The 18,656-nt window shown below is 41.6% G+C and overlaps 1 protein-coding gene across 4 annotated transcripts in view; it reads right to left on the bottom strand.

Moving 5' to 3' along the window:
* Positions 1-634: 634 nt before the first annotated feature.
* The window catches only part of LOC147897983 (RNA-binding (RRM/RBD/RNP motifs) family protein), a 56,313-nt gene continuing 38,291 nt past the window's right edge, over positions 635-18,656 (bottom strand). For 3 of the 4 annotated variants that reach the window (XM_087380791.1, XM_087380792.1, XM_087380793.1), the window contains exons 5-7: positions 9,518-9,614; positions 1,222-1,307; positions 635-1,069 (exon numbers count right to left, since the gene is read on the bottom strand). In XM_087380791.1, coding sequence (XP_087236917.1) covers positions 1,022-1,069; positions 1,222-1,307; positions 9,518-9,614 — 231 coding nt within the window. In that variant the 3' untranslated portion in view covers positions 635-1,021. Of the gene's footprint in view, positions 1,070-1,221; positions 1,308-9,517; positions 9,615-18,656 lie in introns of those variants that run through there. The other variant, XR_015541695.1, reaches the window with a different exon arrangement.

Below are 18,656 nucleotides of genomic sequence, written 5' to 3'. Positions count from 1 at the left end.
TGTAAGTGAGTATTCCCATCCTAATGGCCTAGGATATAGGGTAAGAGATAGATTTAGATCCATGACGTTCCTCCACTAAAAAATAAATATCCCCCTTCCCTTACTCCACCAAGCGCATACCTACTACATCTCCATAATAGGCCTTACACTAGTGATAGGAGTGCTTCTCAATCTACTCATTGCTAATTCAAGGAAAGAAAGAACATACCAAGAAAAAATTTGAGAAAACGTCTTGAAACTACTCTGAAAATGGTCATCAAATACCTTGACTACAAATTTCGCCTTAAGTGTAAAAGATTTTGACTACCATGACATTTGCAACTATCTCCAACCCCGTGAGGCATCAAACCTGCCACAAAGTGAGCATGCACTTCAAATGTCTCACAACTCCTAAACAGTGCATAAACGAATGTCGGCAAAACTTCAGCATTCGTCAAGCTAACAACCTACTGTTTGAGAAATGAGCTACTTCACAAAGCACCGGAGGTTCAAGACAGCCTTCCTAGACATCGCGCTTTTATCATTGCCTCGAATACATGTTTTCTCATTCGCAAATGAAGCAAAGCTTTGATACCCAACAAGGGTTTGACAAAAAGGCAAATAAGACTCAAATCTTATCAGATGATACCAGATATTGACTGAAGTGAGACATTATATAAAGTTTAAGGTTCCAAACTTCAACGCTTGTGTCACTCTTAGCACATTCATTTCTACAATCAGTCATCCCAAACCCTTCTTTTAAATAAGCTACAAATTCAAGCTGTAAGGCCAGCATTAGATAACATGATGATTACTAAAGTCTATGTATACTTTATTCAAGGGTCAAGGGCAGAACTACAGTACAGCCAGAACAACAGATGATCTTGCATTCCTAGAGCAGTTACAAATGGTGGCGAAGCCTCATTTCCAAGAAGCCTAAATGCAAGCCTTAAAAATAAATTCTGAGCCACAACAAGAAAAAATAAGGCTCCTCTTTCTTCTCTCCTTCAAGCCCATTCTCATTAAAATATCTTCCACATCCTTACTTGTGCAGAACATTTTTCTTTGAGGTCTTCGGACGTTTGTGATTCTGCAGCACAGTAGAGAAAAGTTACAGAGAAGACACAACTACACTGCACATAGCTTTGTAAACAACAGATGGAGCTACGTTACAAAACCTGACTAACCAAAGCAAGCAATACCCAGCAGTTGATACAGAAAATCAGGAGAGTCAACCCTGACCTTATGTTTTTCTAGAGCCTCCATGTCTGTCCGTTCCTTCCAGGTACTCTTACGGAGTTTTATAGGCCTGTTTCCCACATATTTGCCTGCAATTTTATTACAAAATACATATACCTTTGTAAGACTAGAATAAGTCCAATCATACAAATTTAGATTTTTTGTTGTTCTAAAGATCAAAAATCTACACAGAAAATAAAAGAGAAAATAAAAGAGAATATGAAAGAGAAGAAAAAAGAGGTAAACAAAAACTTTTAAGAAAAACAAAAGGAAGACATACTTAGCAAGCAAAGCAACACTTATGTCGTCATCAGTGCCCAAGCATAAGCAGCTATACTGGGTTTCTAAAGACCCGCGGAGTCTCTTGGGCAAACCCAGGGCTTACTAAAATACGTCAAATAAACAAAAGAGAAAGAAAACAAGAAATAAAGAAGAAAGGAAGCAGGTGACTAAGCAAAAATAAACAAGCAAGTCAAGAAACAAAATCTTCCAAAAAACTGGAATATCTCTCTCTCTCTCTCTCTCACTCTCACTCTCACTCTTATTTAAAACGTAAAAAGCTAAATGGTCCTTTACACTTATGTATTGTTTCCTACAAAGAGTCAAAAATACATTAGAAAGCACAAGCATACTCAAACAAACTCTCTTTTGAAACTCACTTTTTGTTTTCAGCTTATGTTCAATCATTCTAAACATACCTAAGGCCGATACACCATAGATAAAAGCCTTCATATGTAAGATTGTGCGTACTTTTTTCATTATTTTCCTTGGATTATACCTCTTGTGTAATAGTAAAGTGATCAAATTACTACATTGAGTGATAAAAGACTCCTTAGTTGTACAAAGGCGGGAAAATCTATGGAATTGGGAAGAAATGACTCCATATTTTGCCAAATCAGAAATGTTTGAGTCAATGTGAAGCATTTTATAATGTGTAAACCACTATATTCAGGTTGTTCACGTTTATCGTATATATCAACCTCTAATCCTATGGTAGATTGAGAAATTCTAAGATCTAAGAAAACACAAGAATCCCCTCTTGAAGTGCAGTTCAGTTCACAAGAGTCACGAGGATAGATTCCTTCTCCAAAAGCACTAGAGTCTTTGTACATAAAGTCTTGAAAGTTAGGAACATCTGGTACAAATAAATCATCTATAAAACACCTAACTTGGCTAAGCTTATGTAAAATGATAGGGCAGGTATTGATAGAAATAAGACGTTGCATAAACTCAAATTCATAAGTGAAAAGATAAAAGTTTGCTAAAAAGACGGCACAATTAGTGCCCATGGGGATTCCTATAATTTGTTGAAACAAAGAATCACCTATTGTGATATAAAGATTATCTAAAAGAAAATCTATCCAAGAGCAAACATCTTCCACACTTACTACCTTTGTGTATCTTTTCTTTTTAGAACCTATGTCATGATCTTTATTTTTTAGCCACAAGAAGTCAAAGCATAAGGCTGTTTTCTCAACTTTTAGCACTTCGCATCTATCTTTGTCAAATCTCAGATTGAAAACTTCAGCCACTAGCTTTTTTATGCTAAACTTCAGATCTTCCAGCTCAATCTTTGTGTAAAGCATCGTAAAATCATAGGTTTGAAGGAGAATAGGAGACTCTTTTTCTTGAATGCTTCGAGAGGAATTAAAAAATTTTACAACAGGAATCACTCCTACAAAGTCATTTAAAACCCAGCTTGAGTGCGAGGCGACATCTGCCTCTTTTAATAAGTCCCTCCAAAGTTCATGGATACTAGGCAACATGGCTTTGAAGCAGTAGCTTAGCCATTTAGAGACATCCGTCAAAGTAGTCTCACAAGCAACTGCAATAAATCTTGGCTTTTTGGGAGTTTTGTGAAACTTCCAAGCAGCACAAAGGAAAGTTATACTTGGATTGCAAACAAACCCAGAAGACTTGCAAAAACTCTGATGTTTTGAGATCAAATCCTTTTGAGAAACTAAGGCAGGGGCGTAAGTTTTAGCAAGCAAGTTCACTTCTCTCAAAAGACATTCTAAGTAAAACTTTTTGCAAATAAAAACAAAGTTATTGGAACATTTGTCCATACAAGAAATGACAAAATTCCTATGGAATTTTCAAAGGAGAGTTTCATCTTCTTTAGAAAGATGGTTACTTTGCTTTGAGCAATTACCGAAGGGACTTCTTCTAGTTTCAAAGCAACTTTCTTCAAAATCTTCCCTTTCCATTCTGATAAGATATTTTGAACTCCTAAACATTCTTCTAATTGCAAAACAAACTTTGAGATTCCCTTATCGATAGCTTTTAAAAGGCAAGACTCTTTAAAAGAATACAATCGAAATTTCGTGCCTTTCATGAAAAGGTCTCTTAAGTTACTAGAAAGCAAAATTGAGGTATCAGCTGTGACTACATGTCCGAAATCAGCATCAATAAAGCTTTGGAATCTCTTACTTTTACAACAACAGGGTTCTCTAAGGATAGAAGATTTTGAATTCTCTGAAATCCTTTTACCTATCTCTCCATGTTTGAAAGCCTTTTGTCCTAAAGTTTTACATACTTCCAAGCTACTACTGGATGCTTCCAAATTCTTCTCACAAAATGAGGGAGAGAATCCATTACTTCAGGAGACTTCAAAATTGAGTTTAAGCCTTATTGTCAAGTGAGGGAGAAGTAAAAATACAAATCAAGAGTTCCTTATTTAGATAGACTTCTTTGCTTTGAAAGGAAGCTTTTACTTTTAAGAAGCGATCCAACGAAGTTTTAAGTTGTATATAATGGAGCTTATTTAGATTCAAATCCTCAAAAGAGAAGTTTTCCAAGGTGTATTGAAGTTTAAAAAAAACTTTGACATTATATTTTTCAAAAACTTTTATTGAAAAAAGACCCAGAGACATTAATCTATCTAGGTAGAGTAGTCTTCTTTTATAGTCTCGAGAAGAAAAAACTCTTGGAACTGAGGAAGTTAAAGGAACTAAAGGAGGGGGAAGTGAAGGAAGAGGAAGTGAGGGAGGCAACTCACGAACAACATGTGAGATTGCAGGAGAGCTAGGAAAATACAGCCCAAAATTGAGCACGTAGCATCGAGTAGTTTCACATTGTACCACACACAAGAGGAAAACATACCAAAGAATCAATATGAATGAAGACACTATTAGAAAAGATCACTGAGCCACCTGTGAGCCCACATATGAGAACCTCACAGCAGTGTATCTGTAGGCAGGGGATGGTAGGCTGAGCTGCATTTGAGCAGTACTTGTTACGCTCTAGCCGAGGTAGCATGACCTCGGAAGAATCATTCGACATTTCCCTTTAAGGATCTATGTTTGTAATATATTTGTTTGCGCTTCATGTAAATGATCGAGAGGGAATTAATGTCAAGGTCCTAGGTGAGGGCTGATAGCACCAGACTAGGTGGATCTAAGGCTAAGGGCCTAATGCAAGAAATGTGCCTAGGGGCAAAGGAAATTTAAAGTATCCCAAGAGAGGGGTGAAAAGATGCATTAGGAAGGCCCTATGATGATGACATGTGCCATCTAGATCCATCTAGGGAGATGGGGCTTGTTGGAGTTAGTAAGAGAAAGGAGAATGGCTTTTTACGTGATTTTTTTATTTTTCGACTTCTCTGTTAGCTCTCATGCTCTAACAGGAATTGGCTGGGAGGATAATCGTGGTGCTACTCCCGTGATTCTGTTGTAGTTAGTAGGAAAGTTTATAACATTTGGTATCAGAGCGAAGTTGAGATCAAGGGATGGGCGAATTTTGGTCGACGATAGTAACTGTGCGGTGATCTAACGGAACGTGAAGCGTATAATTGCTATCAATTGAAGAACGTATCAGTTGCTCGTTGGTAGTGGACAGCAGACTTGGAGCGCAGACACGGGATGCGTGGTGGTTCGTGGGTTTGATCGGCGCTGGCCTGCGAAGTGATACGTGATCGACGAATTTTGGAGGGGTTGCTGCCCGTGACAACGAACGACGTGGTGGCCCTCCCGCACTGTCTGTAATATTTGCTCGGGCTTAACAGGGGTTCGTGTTACGGGAGGCCTTCGATGTGCTACGTGGCTATCTGGCTAGTAATAGATTTCGACATGCTTCCCTGGCAGACTTACAGTTAGAGCCCTCCAAGGCCACGCAGGCAGCTCGTAGGCAGAGACAGATTCCAAACAGAGAGTCTATCGTTTCGTTGTGAATTGGCTAGGCCGTGGCGGCTAGTGCGGGCAGCGTCATAACTTATCTACAGAAAATAGAGAAAGTCTGGTTCATTTGGTATCACGGTACCAAATCGAGAGGCAGGAGCGATCAACCAGGGAGCTTCCGTCAACTCTGTTTTTTTTTTCCTGATTAGTCTCTGTTGATGCTCCGCTTACGTGAAGAGGGTCTCGTAAATGATTAGTCTGCATGAAGGTTCGATGCTATAGCAAAGACAGATTATGCCTGTGCATATGCCTGTTGTTGGAGATAAGTGCACACTAAGTACTATTTCCTAGTCTACATATGTCTAAGTCTAAGTCTAGTCTTTAGTGTGTGCCATGTGGCACTTCTACAATTATCCCATAAGCACTCTTGCTTTATGTCTTGTACTTTAGCCCATATATTCAATGGGTCACATCATTGTAATCAATCAGTCTAGCTTGTGTCTTGTCTACACTCTTCTCAAGGTATTTCTTATTTTTCAGTCTTGTCATCTCATTTCTAGTTTCTAGTTCTAGTTCTTTCTTCCATATTCCAACATGGTATCAGAGCATGTAGATCCCCTCTCCTCTCCTCTCACTCTGCTGTAGCCATAGCTTCGTCTTCTCCTTTCAGTTTACCTCTCCCTCCGGCATCTCTGTCTTCAGCCTCTCGTGGCACCTCTACCTCTGCACCGCCCTCCTCTACGCTTTTGCTGGCCGCCTCCTCCCAGATCTGCCCTCTTTCTGCCCCGCCATTGCGCTCAGATCTGCGTGCTCCGCCTGCTCCAAGTCTCTGCGCCAGATCTGCGCTTCAGATCTGTGCAGCTCAGCCGCAGATCTGAGCGCAGATCTGCTGTAGCGCCAGATCTGTGTAAATCTGTCGTCCGTACTCTGCGCCGTCATCCGTACTCTGCTCGCCGTCGTCCGTACGTCCATACTCTACCGTACGTCGTCCGTACAGCTGTCCGTACAGTCCGTACGACTGTACGGAATCCGTACCTGCACAGGCTGACGACTTCTCCTGCTCCATCTTCACGGAGATCTACATCCTTTTTACACTTCTACTTCTGCCCGGAATTAAGGTATTGAGCTTTTGCCTCTTTCAGTTTGCTGAACATTCTCTCCTTTTTTGCTGGTTCCTCCTGCTTCAATGGGCTGTCATATGCTATGGCCTTGACAAAGTGGTGAGAGAACCGGCTTCTGGGATCTCTTCCTCTCATTTATTTCTGCAAAATTGTAAGGGAATAGACACTGCCCTTGCATCCTAGCAAGAGGTAAGACCTTCCTACATGGCATCTTCCTCTCATTCTCTCATATCTATCGACAAATTCAATGGGTCCAACTTTCATACTTGGCAGATCAAAATCAAGTGCCATCTTATGAAAGAAGGCCTTTGGGACATTGTTCACCGTGATGCTCCCGAAGGTCCATCTGAGCAAGTTGTTGCTGCCAAGAACGACAAAGCCTATGCTATCATATTGCTCGGCCTTGGAGATGATTACATTCATCACATCTCCGACATACAGTCTGCTCCTCAAGCATGGATCACTCTGGATACTCTTTTTGGAGCCCGATCAAAAAACTCTAAGATTGCACTTATGATCTCATTCTTTGATCTACATATGCAGGAAGGAGCTACTATAGCCTCTCATGTCAATTATCTTCGCAGTCTTATGGTTCAGCTTGCGTCAGTCAAGTCTCCCATCTCCGAAGATATTGCTATTGCTGTGCTTCTCAAAAGCTTACCTGACTCCTATGATACTCTTGTCACTACCTTCAAGTATCATAATAATCCTTCTCTTGAGGGTATCATCAATGCTCTCCAAGAGGAAGAAAGAACTCAACAACGAAAGGTAACTGACACTGCATTTTTAGCAAAGAAAGGAAGTTCTAAGGTAAGAAAGCCTTGCACCCATTGTGGCAAAACTAATCATGTGGAGAAGGACTGTTTCAAGGCTCATCCATGCACCATTTGTGGCCATGATAATCACCGGGAGAAGGACTGCTACTCCAAAACCTCTACATCAGTTCCTGCAACTACCTCAGCCCATGTTGCTGCAACATCTCCATCAGCTGATCCTGCTGTTCCTTCCTCACATGATGAGAAGTGGGCTTTCTGATTACTTCTATGTTTTGTCTACCACCTTGACCACCGATGATGTAGGTCAAGGGGTTCTAGTGTCTTGGTCGTTCTATTTGTCTACAGTCAGTCTTCTGTCTATCTAGTCTTGTCTGTCTGTCTATTTGTCTATCAATCTGACTGTGTTTTATATCCATCTTGTCCTTACCCTTGTGGACCCATATGAGGATATCACTTGAGGAGGGGTGTCTTAGGATCATTTGTCTGTCATGTTTTCTATCTCTCAGTCTATCAAGTCTGTCTTCTAGTCTTGTCTTTCTGTCTTACTAAGGAGGGTGTTGGAGATAAGTGCACACTAAGTACTATTTCCTAGTCTACATATGTCTAAGTCTAAGTCTAGTCTTTAGTGTGTGCCATGTGGCACTTCTACAATTATCCCATAAGCACTCTTGCTTTATGTCTTGTACTTTGGCCCATATATTCAATGGGCCACATCATTGTAATCAATCAGTCTAGCTTGTGTCTTGTCTACACTCTTCTCAAGGTATTTCTTATTTTTCAGTCTTGTCATCTCATTTCTAGTTTCTAGTTCTAGTTCTTTCTTCCATATTCCAACACCTGTGTGCTTCAATCACAGTTGATTTGCAGGAATTTCCCTAGTATAGGGAAAGTGGTATATTGTGTAAATACCAACACTTTGACCCATTGCCAAATGCATGCATTCTAATCTTGGACTAATCCTAGTCCCTTGGGGGCATTCCCATAGTTCTCTTTTTATCAATGCAAAGAAAAAGTAAAACAAAGCTTACTCTAGTTAACCAAGGTCAACTTTCAATGTTATAAAGATTCCTCTTTATGTCGTGGGAGGAGTACTAATTTGGTGACAAATACTTCCACCAAGAAAGCCCCATTTGAAATCATGTATAGGCAATCCTTACGTACTCCAATAGCACACCTAGAGGACTGAAGTTTTCTTGCTGACCAGTTTGTTGAGGATATGTCACATGTTATCAAGCAAGTAAAACAACAATCAGGTTGGTGAAGGGAAGTACAAAACATGTCAAGCTAGCACCAGAATTTTATGGTCCATTTCATATTTCAGCGACCTTGTATTAAGAACAAGGATCCCAAGCATACGACTTCGGATTACCAGCCCAATCCGCACGAAGAATGTCTTTCATGTGAGAAATTTGAAGAGATAACGAGGCAATACTTCTGCATTTTTTGATATTCAGTATCAAGAGAAGCCTGAACTTGAAGATGGGATTGAAGTTTTGGCTCCAAAGCAAATTGTAGAGAAGAGTACCGTGGAAAGAAGATATATATATATATATATATATTAAAAAGCAGCCAGCAAACGATGCACAATGGATGGTAGAAGCAAAAAGATATTTCACAGATGCCCACAGACTATAAAGGGACAATGGATGGTAGAAGCAAAAAGGAGTGAATATTTATTAATTAATATTCATTAGAACCTTATAACATTAAGCTCCAATTTGATGGTGCAGCATATGTTTGTATTTATAACAGATCGGGCGGTGAAGATGATACCGCTAAACTATGTAATGTTATTATAAATGAAGATGTGCACCCATGTGTCTAGGTCCTAGGGGTTATAGGAAAGGGAAGGAAAAAATTAGAGTGTTGTAGGTGCATGGGTCATAGGGTAAGGGTATGGGAAGATGGACCTTGCATGATCTCAAGGGACATTAATTAAGGGGTATCCTCCCCTTCATTGTGAACACACGTATTATTCTCTACAGAAACAAATGCTCTCACAAGAGCGCTCTTTTCGCAAATGAGGGCCTAATCAATGTCAAAACTCTGCAAGCATTGCACCCATTTGCGTTCAAGAATTTCTAGTTCTTCACATCTTCCCCAACCTTCATCACCTTCAAGTCTGATGGTGTACTAGATGTATTTAAAATGAAAAAGAACTACTCCTTTCATTTTCTAGTGCATTTCAACATAAAACATGGATAAATGAGATGAACATATACTAAGCGTGTCAATAAACCAAAAGAGGTTATGAAGAAGACCACAGTTAGCTTTCACATGTACATACCATTCATTTCCTTCAGGGCTAGAGCAAGCTCCGACGGAGTTGAAAAGCTAACAAACCCATAACCCTTTGTTTTTCCAGTGCGCTTGTCTCGAACTACCTGTGTTTAGGATGTTCACAAAGAGTTTAAATCAGTATATTGATTGACCTCATGCACACCTTTCACATCTAGAAAGAAAGGAAAAGATTATCTATCCATTAAAACCAATTTAACAATTTGTGTCAAACAATGAGAAGAACGAAAAGATGTATACGAGAAAAATATCATAACACCAACTCTCAAATAAATAAGGTTCATCCTAAACAAGTAAATTTGATAAGCATGCTCTCAATTTTTCACCAAAAGCATCTTTCTCCAGCAACACATTTTTATTTAATAATCAAAGTAACATAGGAACTATTCTTTTTCTTTGTGTCACATTAGAAAATTCGTAGAAGTCTTGTTCAAAGAAAGAGACCAAATAGATATGCATGTTTCACATCTCAAGACAATAATCCACATCTCTCAATGAGGTCCGTGACAACAAGGGGCAACTTGTTTAGACAGATGCATTGAATTTGATAGGTAATCAACAGTAAGAATATAACTTCCCTAAAAGAACCTTAAAAAGTCAATACAAAAAACGTTTCTCAAGAGCCTATTTCTAATTGTAAATTTGAGTCATCACGTATGACTCACAATTCTCCAACTTCCTGTACACTTTATTTTCAATGTGACAATGGTACATTGATCTCAGTATTTGAGAAATATTCAGAACTCGCACAACTGCAAGTCAAAAACAATGCACATTAAATAAGTAAAGCAAAGACGTGCAAAACAACTTAGCACATCTACCATACGACATTTGGAAGGTATAAAGTAGTACCATCAACTGATGACAACAAAATCCCCCCAACTTCTTTCACAGGATATGAAGAATTGTTGGGTCTTTTGCCAACAGGAGCAGGCTGCAAATCTACAAATACATTCTTCTTGGAAGTAATGTGCCTAGAAGCACCACTGTCAAATTTCCAAACAACATCTGAGACATCACTCACACTGAGTGAGGCAACCTTCTAATGTACCTAGATAGTAATCCTCAGATTAGTGAACTTAATCCATCCGTGTTAGGGGACTTTGGGATTAAGGGGAGTATGCTAGCGTGGGACTAGAGGACTTGAACACTAGCAAAGGGTTAGTTGGTTATATTTAGCTAGAACGCTTTCCATAAAGCAAGATGCTCTTCTATGTAAGAGTGGCCAAGGCTATTGTGTTGATAATCAGCGAGTGCACACCACTGGGTGGTCTCATCTAGATCTTGATCCTAGACTCCTGGCTTCTACATGGGGTTCACAAAATGTTGTGCTGATGGTTCGTTGGTAACGGGTTCTGGTGGTATGGGGCGGCATGGAAGTCTGATCTCTAGCACACATGTTCGGGGGCCTTTATGGGGCTGTTCTAAAATCCAAGGCACAACAAATGTGAATGTATTTTGGCATACCATGCCTAGGTGCATGCTTCAATCCATAAAGGGTCTTTTTCATCCGGCTGATTTTCAGAACCTTCAATCTCAAAATCGGGAGGTTGGCTAGCCTAGACTTCTTCAAGTGATCACCGCGAAGGAAAGCTGTCTTAATGTAAGTTGGTGCCTAATGCATGTGGGATGCAATGGCTATGACACATTGAATGGTAGTGATGCATGAAGTAGGAGAAAAAGTCTCTTCAAAGTCAATGCCATGTTGCTGAGCATAACCTTTTGCAACAAGGCGGGCTTTATACCGGCCTACACTGTAGGCCATCTCCTGGTGGTTCTAGTGATGCCCTATAGGCCATGGTATGTGCCTTGTAGGCATAAATAGAGGCACTTGTAGTATTAGTGCCTTTAAGGCCACATAGGACACTTAGTCCTATGTGACACCTAGGACACTTAGTCCTAGGTCTAGGTACAAGTACCTTGTACTCTCTATTTTTTTATTATCCAAGTTTGATGTGACGGCTAAGACTAGTGCAACTCTAATGTAACTGTAGTGGTATCAGAGCCCAAATCTTCTTCCTGTGCACCTTTTCCGTACGGTCTGTACCAGCTGCCCGTACACTCGTCGTACATTGATGTACCTGCGCCATCGTACAACGTACCTACATTTAGTCTACGCCACCATACGTATCTGCGCTTACCTCCGTACGTATCTACGTGGTATATTCCGTACACGGTACCTGTTACACACCTGAATCGTACATTTGTACTTGCGCCGTCGTACAGAGTACCTACGTTCCATACATTAGTACATGCATCGTCGTACATCTTCCGTACAAGCGTACGAAAGGTCTAGTAACTAATTTGTACGTGCACTGTGTACTTGTCCGTACTACACGTCATACCTGCACGTGGGAGCCTCCGTACTTCAGCCGTACTTCAAGGCTCTGTACTTCAGCCATATACCGTACATTGTACGGTATACTTGATCCGTACAGTCACTGTACATTGTACTTGAGCTGCCCATAAGCTAGTACTTCTTTCGAGATCTTTGTACAGGTTTTGCACGTACAAGGTCATATTCAGGACATTGGTATTTTTTTGGGACTTCCAGTTCTTTCACCTTCTTTGGTTGCAATTTCTTGCAAGAACATTGGGGCTTTGGAGTTTGGTCTGCAATCTCTTGTTTGTTTGCAATACATTGGGTCAGATTGCAGGACATTGAGTCACTTTTGCAGGACATTGAGTCAGATTATCATACATTGGGTCACATTTGCAGAAATTTCAGTAAAATTTGGGGCTTTTCTGCATTTGCTCTTTTTTTGGCCTATTTGCCCTCATTAAATTTAGGGCTTTTGCCAGATTTGCTGTTTTTTCAGTGAACATTGCTTGCCACAGTCACATTTGGGTCATATCTGCATTTGCCCTTTGATTTAGGTCGGAAATTTGCAGATATTTGCTGTCATTTTTGGACAGCCAGCTTTTTGCAGTGATAGCCTTGAGGCTTTTGGGTTTTCAGGTCTCTTTCAGGGTATCACATTTGCTATGGCTGGGAACAATCAAGATTTATTTGGTGTTCTTCGTGAAGATGATAAGTTGGATGGCACCAACTATCCGATGTGTTCTTATCTCATGAAACATATTCTTATTGCAAAGCATTTGTGGAATATTGTTTCTGGGGTTTATCTGAGGCCAGCCAATGCCACATTGGTTGCCTCTACTGCTGGTCCCTCTGCCGGGGGTACTACTCCTGATGCCTCATCCTCTAGCACTCCTGCTACTGCTCTTCCAACTCAGGAACAGTCAAGATGGGATGCAAGAGATGCAAATGCACATTCATGTATTGCTTTATCATGCAAGAGAATCATTATTCCACACATCCGGTCTTGCAGGACAGCAAAGGATGCTTGGGACAAATTGGCTTCTCTCTATCAGATTCGCAATGAAGCACGTGTTGCATATTTGAGAAGGCAATTACAGAAAGTCAGTATGAATGAAGGTGACTCTATGGATGCATACCTAACAAAGGTCAAGGACCTTATGGAACAACTTGCCAACATTGATGAGGTGGTGCCAAATTCACAGCTTGTCAGTACCACACTGAATGAACTGCCAGATACATATCAGGGTTTGCTACAACCCTTCGATTAGTGGCCATGGGTAATCCAGACCACTATTCTTTTGATCAGCTAGTTACTTTGCTTTTGCAGGAAGAGCAAAGTCGAGCTAATAGACAAGCCATTATTCCTGATCATGCATTTGCTTCACAGCAGACAGGAAAAAGCAAGGCTTCCAAGCCTATGGGCAAGCCAAAATCTGCCCATAGCAGCTGCAATTCCTCCCATGCATCCAAAAATACAGCAGATAAGTCAAAGAAGAAAAGATGCAACTATTGTCGCAAGCCTAGACATGACATTTCAACATGCAAAAAGCACATTGCTTCGGAGAAAAAGAAAGCAAGATTGACAATTAATGCCTCACATGCTATTGAATCTCATGAGGCTTCACATGCACATGCTCTTCAGGATGATTGGGCATGGGCTGTCCATTGCTCATTTGATCCCTCCAAAGCTGATGCATTCCTTACTGCTAATGATGCTCAGTCCTGGTACTTTGATAGTGGTGCTTCCAAGCATGTCACATCTTGCAGACAGTTGTTTCATTCTTTCGCTGATGCACCTCGAGGGGGGATTGTTACATGTGCTAATAATGCTTCATATGCTGTAAAAGGAGTGGATGTGCAGCTCACATCCATTTCAAGCCATCCTGTCACTTTGACAAATGTTCTCTTTGTCCCTGGAATCTCAATTTCAGCAATTGCTACTTCAGGTTTCAGAGTGATTTTTTAAGGCTATAGATGCCTAGTATATGATATTCGTGATGACAATGCCATAGTTCTCACTGGCACTTTGCAAAAGGGGCTTTATCACCTTGATCATCACTCTGCTGCACTTTCTATTGAAGCATTTGCAATTTCAGATGCAAAAGTCACTTAGCTGCACTTTCTATTGAAGCATTTGCAATTTCAGATTCACAGCTTGCTGAAACTCATCTTTGGCATGAGAGAATGGGTCATCTAATTATAGAGCTCTTGCAAAGCTACATTCACAGTAGATGGCAAATGATGTACCTCAAACTCACACAGTTTCCAAACATGTGTGTGAGGGTTGTCTTTTGGGTGGTTTCCTTTTCAAAAGAATTGTCCAAAACTCTCACAAAGAAAATTGCAGCTAGTACACAATGATGTCTGTGGCCCAATGAGGACAAATGCCGTTGGGGGGTATAAGTATTTCATGACTCTCATTGATGATTTCACGAGATATTGCTGAATATATCCTTTAAAAGCCAAATCTGAAGTTTTCTCATGCTTTCAGAGGTGGCTGAATATGGTTGAGAATGAATCAGGATGCAAGCTTGTCACCCTCAACACAGATAGGGGGGGAGAGTATATGTCAAAGGAGTTTGATGCATTTCTGTCTTCACGGGGCATTATTCACTCATGCACTACTCCTTACACTCCTCAGCAGAATCCTGTTTCTGAAAGGAAAAACAGGTCCACAATGGAGATGGTCAGATGCATGCTTAAGGCCAAGTCTTTGCCCAATAAATTTTGGCTTGATGCAGTGATGTGTGCCAACTATGTGCTGAATACATCACCTACACGGGCATTGAAGACTGTTACACCTTATGAAGCATGGAAAGGCAAGAAGCCTTCACTTTCACACATGAGAGTTTTTGGGTCTCTTGCATATGTTCATGTACCATCTCAGCTAAGACATAAGCTTGATGACAAGGCAATCAAATGCATATTTATTGGGTACAGCCAGGAGAGCAGAGGGTATCGGTTATATCCACCAAACACTGGGAAGATTATTGTCATTACATATGTAATCTTTGCTGAACATTCAGCTTCTCCTCTTGTGGACTGCAAAGCTAAGCCAGATGTTGACATGTTTGATGCTTTTGAATCTCGGTTACCTCTGCCATCCTCAGAAGAGGACTTTGACCAGCAAGATGAGCCTCCTCCAGGCCCTCCACCAAGCAATAATCAGCCACTACCTCATGCTGATTTGCAAGTTTCTCTTCTGATACAAAATGATCCCACCATTCATGATGCAGTCATTGAAGAAAGAGCTGTCAATAGACAGCAAAGGCAAGTTCCCAGATGGCTTCTTGATACATTGAGGGACAACAAACAAGATCGGACAAGATCAGGGAATAGACACATGCATGGTCACTTTCTTGAGTTTGCACTCCTTGCTACAGCTTGCAATGAAGAGCCCTTGTGCCATAAAGATGCTTTTGACAGCAAAGAGTGGATGGATGCAATGAGAGCTGACTTACATTCCATTGCTAAAAATGACACATGGGAATTAGTAGATCTCCCTCCAGGCAAGCATGCCATTGGAACCCGGTGGGTCTACAAATTAAAAAGGAAATCTGATGGCAGCCTAGATCGATACAAAGCCCGTCTTGTTGCAAAAGGGTATGCCCAACAACAAGGCATTGACTTTGAGGAGACATTTGCTCCCACATCCAGGATTACTACCATTAGATGTGTCATTGCCATTGCAGCCCATCATCATTAGCAAGTGCACCAACTTGACATCAAGACTGCTTTTATTCATGGGGATCTGCAGGAAGAAGTATATGTCACACAACCTCCTAGCTTTGAGGTTGTTAATTCTAAAAATAAGGTATGCCGGCTTAGAAAAGCCCTTTATGGTTTGAAGCAGGCACCCAGGGCATGGTATGCCAAAATTCATGCACACTTACTATCCCTTGGTTTTCAAAATAGTCCCACAGAACCCACTCTTTATGTCCGTGGGAGTGGATCTGATTCTTTAGTGCTGATTTTATGTGGATGATATGCTCATCACGGGCCCAAATACTCAGCAAATTGCAGCTTTCAAGACTGATTTGCAGCAAGTCTTTGAAATGTCAGACATGGGACAGCTCCATTATTATTTGGGCATTCAGGTTACTCATGTTGAGGGGGGTATCATGATGTCTCAGTCCAAGTATATTGGACAGCTCCTTGATCCTTTTCAGTTTGAGGATTGCAAGCCAATCTCTATTCCAGTGGACCCTGGCTTCAAATTCTCAGCTCATGATGGGAGCCCACCATGCGATATCACTCTTTACCAGCAGGCTGTTGGATGCCTTATTTATTTATGTCACACTAGACCTGACTTACAGTATGTAGTATCTCAGCTCAGCAGATTCATGCACATGCCCAGTTCACAGCATTGGCAGGCAGTGAAGAGAGTCTTCAGATATCTCAAAGGCACTCAGGATTTAGCCCTCTTCTATGGTGATCAAGGTTCACTTACCATGCATGCTTACACGGATAGTGACTGGGCAAGATGTTCCGACACCAAAGTGTCACATAATCGCAATTGTTTTTTGCTTGGCAATTCATGTATCTCTGGCTCAACAAGAAGCAACCAACAGTTGCCACATCTAGCTGTGAGGCTGAGTACAGGGCAGCTTTCACCACTACAATAGAGTGTGTTTGGCTTCGACAGTTACTTACAGATCTTGGTATTCGCCAGACATCCTCCACTATTGTCTACACTGACAGCAAGAGTGCTTTGGCCATTGCGCGTAACTCAGTGTTTCATGCATGTACCAAGCATATTGAAGTTCACTATCATTATGTTCGAGAGCGGTTGTCAGCAGGAGACATAGAGTTGTCCTATCTTCCCACAGAGGACAACATAGCAGATATGTTTACAAAGGCACTTCCTCGTCCCAAGCTCAAAGTCTTCCGACACACTTTACACTTGGTTCCCTTTGTTACATGATCTGACATCCCTTGTACATTCATAGGTGGCTATATCCTTTTGGATGAACATGTGCCACCATGACCTGAAAATACCATGTATTCTGAGACGTTTCCAGAGTACTTCAGCCCATCCCTTGGAGGGGGGTTTGTAGGCCATCTCCTGGTGGTTCTAGTGATGCCCTATAGGCCATGGTATGTGCCTTGTAGGCATAAATAGAGGCACCTGTAGTGTTAGTGCCTTTTAGGCCACATAGGACACTTAGTCCTAGGTCTAGGTACAAGTACCTTGTACTCTCTATTTTTTTATTATCCAAGTTTGATGTGACGGCTAAGACTAGTGCGACTCTAACGTAACTGTACTCTCTCTCTTTTGCCATTGACCCTTCATACACTACCATCAGATTTCCACAGGTTGTTGAATGCCATTTTTATTGGCTACATCTCATAGAGGAAAGAATACAGGTTGTATCAAACTAGCACAGGCAGGGTTACTGTTAATAGAGACGTGGTTTTGGCTGAGAATGCAGCTTTACCTTGACTAGACTGTAAAAAACAGCTATCAGTAGATGCATCTGATGTGTTTGATTCCTTGCTGCCTCTCTTTCATTCAAACACAGATTCAGATCAGATTTGGCAGGGTACAAATCACAAAGCTTCTGGCACTTCATAACCTCCTGAAGATGCCAATGTTCAGCCTGATTTGCAGCCACTTGATGATCATGCTATTGACATGCAGCATTGGACAGTAGGAAACAGTCTGAAGGTAGCTCTTGGAGAGCTGCTCCAAGAATCCACATAAACTGACTAGGCACTGTCCAGCATCAATCCCTCTGGCACAGAAAGTTTGCACACAACCCGGAGCTGTTTCCAACAACTAGCCTCAGCCACACAGCTCTACCCAAGCTATTACCCGTGCGGCATGCCAATCCTTTGTTGTCCAGCTGTGGATATTATAGCTGACCGAAATATAGAAGAAGATCCTCCATGTACAAACTGGTAGTGAATTCCATACATTGAAACCTTGCTGTCCAAAGCTGGCACACAGCCCTAGACCTAGCAACCAACTTGCAGGTTCAGAGAAAAACACGAGAGAAAGGCCTCACCCTTGTACTTTGCTTCACTGATTCCATCTTGCAAGCGCTCACCCTTGTACTTTGCTTCACTGGCAATTCCACGGTGCATGCCAATCATTGGCTACAACCTGCATCCAATTCCAGTGCACATTAGCACCCAACTGGCAAGCAAGGCTAAGGCATTTCCACTATCTGTGTCCAACTGTGAGTGGCAATGCATTACACACAGCATCCAACTTGCTCTGGAGGGTTTGGCAATCCCACAATCCACTATCCAGCCTCTCAAGGCGACAATGCACCAACACAGATCCCAAACAGCACAAGTGACCTCAAAGCTGGAAGAAAAACTCAACATTCTTCCTCTGACAGCAATCTAGGCACACCCTCAGTGACTGGGTGTCTGTTAAGCCTGAGTGGCCAGGGGAGAAACCTCGATTACCAAAAGAGTAAAGCTCAAAAACTACAAATGAAGTCAAAAGGAGGGTCAGAACGACCATACCCACTGTCCTTGGAAGAGGGGCAAACTCTATCCTCGCACCTATCCTCTGTCCAGGCCCCCAGCAAGCACAATGACCCTCAGTCGCAATGGAGTCGAAAAACAGCAGCAAAAAGACCCGAACCAGCTCCAGATGCTTTCAACCAGCTCCCAGGTGCTCTGTCCAAGCTGGAACACCTCCAGGGTGCAGCAGATTCACAGGGCAAGAGAACAGCAGCAAGAAACGGCAACTAGGAAGAGGAGGAACTGAAAGGCAGCGTAGAATGCTCGCCGGGCAGCAGAGGAGCAGCCTCAAAATGCAGGAAGGAGAGCCGTACAGCAGAGAAAGAAC

The sequence above is a fragment of the Dipteris shenzhenensis genome, chromosome 10, assembly GCF_047967505.1.
Source record: "Dipteris shenzhenensis isolate YYH24624 ecotype China chromosome 10, Dip_SZ_1.0, whole genome shotgun sequence".
NCBI classification, from domain to species: Eukaryota; Viridiplantae; Streptophyta; class Polypodiopsida; order Gleicheniales; family Dipteridaceae; genus Dipteris; species Dipteris shenzhenensis.
Note: the sequence above shows the minus strand (reverse complement) of the source record. Positions and strands in the feature narration are given on the sequence as shown.